At 37.8% G+C, this 2,609-nt stretch overlaps 1 protein-coding gene across 1 annotated transcript; it reads right to left on the bottom strand.

Moving 5' to 3' along the window:
• Positions 1–542: 542 nt before the first annotated feature.
• LOC123500335 (E3 SUMO-protein ligase ZBED1-like) lies at positions 543–2,371 on the bottom strand. Its single transcript, XM_045249039.1, has 2 exons — positions 1,673–2,371; positions 543–1,361 (listed from the first exon to the last, which is right to left on the bottom strand). Exons 1-2 carry the CDS (start codon positions 2,369–2,371, stop codon positions 543–545), a joined length of 1,518 nt encoding a protein of 505 aa, XP_045104974.1.
• Between the last annotated feature and the right edge of the window lie 238 nt (positions 2,372–2,609).

Below are 2,609 nucleotides of genomic sequence, written 5' to 3'. Positions count from 1 at the left end.
GGAATAATTGCAAACAATATAGTACATTTCAATAACTTTATTAGTGAATCGTACATAATACATATATAGGTGTATTTTGTGAAATTAACATTGACATTGTGTAGGAATAATTGCAAACAGTACAGTACATTTCAATAACTTTATTAATGAATTTCGGACATAATACATATAGGTACATCTTGAAAAACAAACAAACAAAAGATTTCCAATAAAAGTACAATATGAAATAAATATAAAACTATGAGTAATATACAAAATCACATTTCCATATCACAGTCCGTTCCGTATAATGTAATTTGATAAACAAAAGAAAAATGATAAATAATAATCTAATCACATTTCCATATCACAGTATACTTTCCTTATAATGTTATGTAAAGCCGTATAAGTCATCATTAATGAAATTAATTTTCTTTGACTTTTGCGTATAGCTTGTGCAATTCATATAATTTACATAATTGCACAAGCTATACGCACTGATGTGTGTTGCATATTTTAATACTTTTTGATCCACGGCTATTTATATAGTATGTAGTGCAGCTTTACCGTGCATTTTTATTTAGGAACAAAATCATGTTTACGTTTGTATCTTTGATGTTGCTTCGCCTGTGTGAGATGAGTTCTCCTGCTTTGGAAAATAGTCTCTCTGATGGAACAGATGACGCTGATGTGCAAAGGAATCTTTTAGCCAGGTCACTAAGTTTGGGGAAATACATATCATGTTCTTTCCACCATGCCAGCGGGTCTCCATCCCTAGAAATATGGTTCTCTTCGAAATACCTCTTCAGCTCGATGCGAGGTCCTGTTGATAGCTGAGAGGTTGTCTGTACAATTTTTTCCGACTCTGTATCAAAGGTGTTCCAGTAGGGTGTTTTACATGACTTTTGAGCGAGAACCTGCTGGGCTGCTGGAAGTACCGCTGTTGTTGTACTTGGAGCCTCATCTGATGCCTTGGTTTGCATGAGGTTTATCAGACGATCTTCTGTATGTCTGGCAAGACTTTTATCTGCAAAAGGTATCTTTTTGAAGCGCGGGTCTAAAAGAGTGGCAGCTCCAAGGCAGAGAGCACTTTCAAGGCAAGGGAATCTCTTTGACATCTGTTGCTTTAGTTCAATGCCTAGAGGATTAGATGAGTACCTCTGTTGAGCCTCACTGCCGTTGCTTGCATTCATATAGGCTTGCATTCCTCTTACAATTGGTATGACCTTCGAAAGTGAAACGAATTTCTCTGCTGACATCTCTTTTGTTAGTTCCTTGAAAGGTTCCAGTATTACCACAGTATTCTGAATCAGCTCAAGCTCTTCACTGGTGGTACACATGTCATTTTGCCGAGAAGGCAAAGTGTAGTTGTTATGAGTTCGCTTTGGTTTTCAAAGCGCTCTAGCATGTCAAATGTTGAGTTCCACCTCGTCTCAACATCCTGAATCAGTTTTTGTTGGCACATTGCTCTGCTCTTGAAGTTGTCGCAATTTATCAGAAGCTTTTACGCTATGATGGAAAAATGTCACAATTCTTTTACCTTTTCTTTTACTTGTTGGACTTCGTCTGTGTTCTTTAGAGAATCTTGCACAACCAAATTTAGGGTGTGTGCAAAGCATGGGACGTGGCGAAGTTTCATTAAATTTACTGCTGCGCTCATATTAGCTGCATTATCAGTCACGACTGCAATTACCTTATGTAATATGTCCCATTCATTACAGATGCGTGTTATCTCTTCTGCAATATTTTCTTTGGTGTGACTGTTAGTCATTCTTGCCGTGGCCAAGACGACAGACCTTAAAGTCCACTCTGGGGAAATGAAATGGGCTGTTACTGTAATGTACCCCATGGTTTGTCTGGAAGTCCATATATCTGTTGTGAGTGATATGTAGTTGGAAGTGGATAATTCCTTCTTGACTTTCTCTGATTCATTTTTGTACAGTAGTGGAAGAAGTGTTCTCGTTAGTTCTCTCCTACTTGGCAATTCATATCGTGGATTCAAACCATGTGAATAATCTGTGAATCCTTCATTTTCCACAATAGTGAGTGGTTGCATGTCCTTTACTATCATTCTTAAGAGAAGATGGTCTAATTCTTTCTTCTTGTTTGAATCTTTTTTATAGACTTGTGTCTTACTTATAGCTTCCATTAGAGTGGGCTGAACTGTTGATGTGGATGGTGTATCTAACCCTGCAGCAGTTGCTTGATGTTCAGAGTCTTCTTTTAGGTCTGCATATTCCAAAGGGTGTTTAGTGCGTATGTGTTTCATCATTGATGACGTGCCGCCGGTGTACTTGAGTGTGTCTTTACACACTAGACAAACAACAGTGTTAGGCTCAACTTGATCCATATAGGTCCATACAGGAGCCTTCCTACTTCTTTTAGTTGCCATGGCGTACTAAATCGCTTCTTTATTGATAGAAAGAATTGTAAAACAAAGAAATGTGGCAGTGAGACGACGAAAATGGTGTTATAAGTGTGGAAAAGAATTGTCGGTGACAGCAACTTTTGCGTGATTTTCGTAGTGACCTCACTTTCAGCTAAATTTCTGAAAACACCGAATCCATTTTCGGAAAAGTAATATTGGTTTTAGGTAAAGGGGATGTTATACTCTTTTGCCGAAATATTTG

This window comes from Portunus trituberculatus, unplaced genomic scaffold (genome assembly GCF_017591435.1).
Source record: "Portunus trituberculatus isolate SZX2019 unplaced genomic scaffold, ASM1759143v1 PGA_scaffold_204__15_contigs__length_355038, whole genome shotgun sequence".
NCBI classification, from domain to species: Eukaryota; Metazoa; Arthropoda; class Malacostraca; order Decapoda; family Portunidae; genus Portunus; species Portunus trituberculatus.
Note: the sequence above shows the minus strand (reverse complement) of the source record. Positions and strands in the feature narration are given on the sequence as shown.

Bases quoted from the DNA above. Each gene is read 5' to 3' on its own strand.
- LOC123500335 (XM_045249039.1), bottom strand. From the start codon at position 2,371: ATGGCAACTAAAAGAAGTAGGAAGGCTCCTGTATGGACCTATATGGAT. The intron at 1,362-1,672 runs GTAATTGCAGTC...TGAAAACCAAAG, and splicing joins AATGGGACATATTACATAAG to CGAACTCATAACAACTACAC.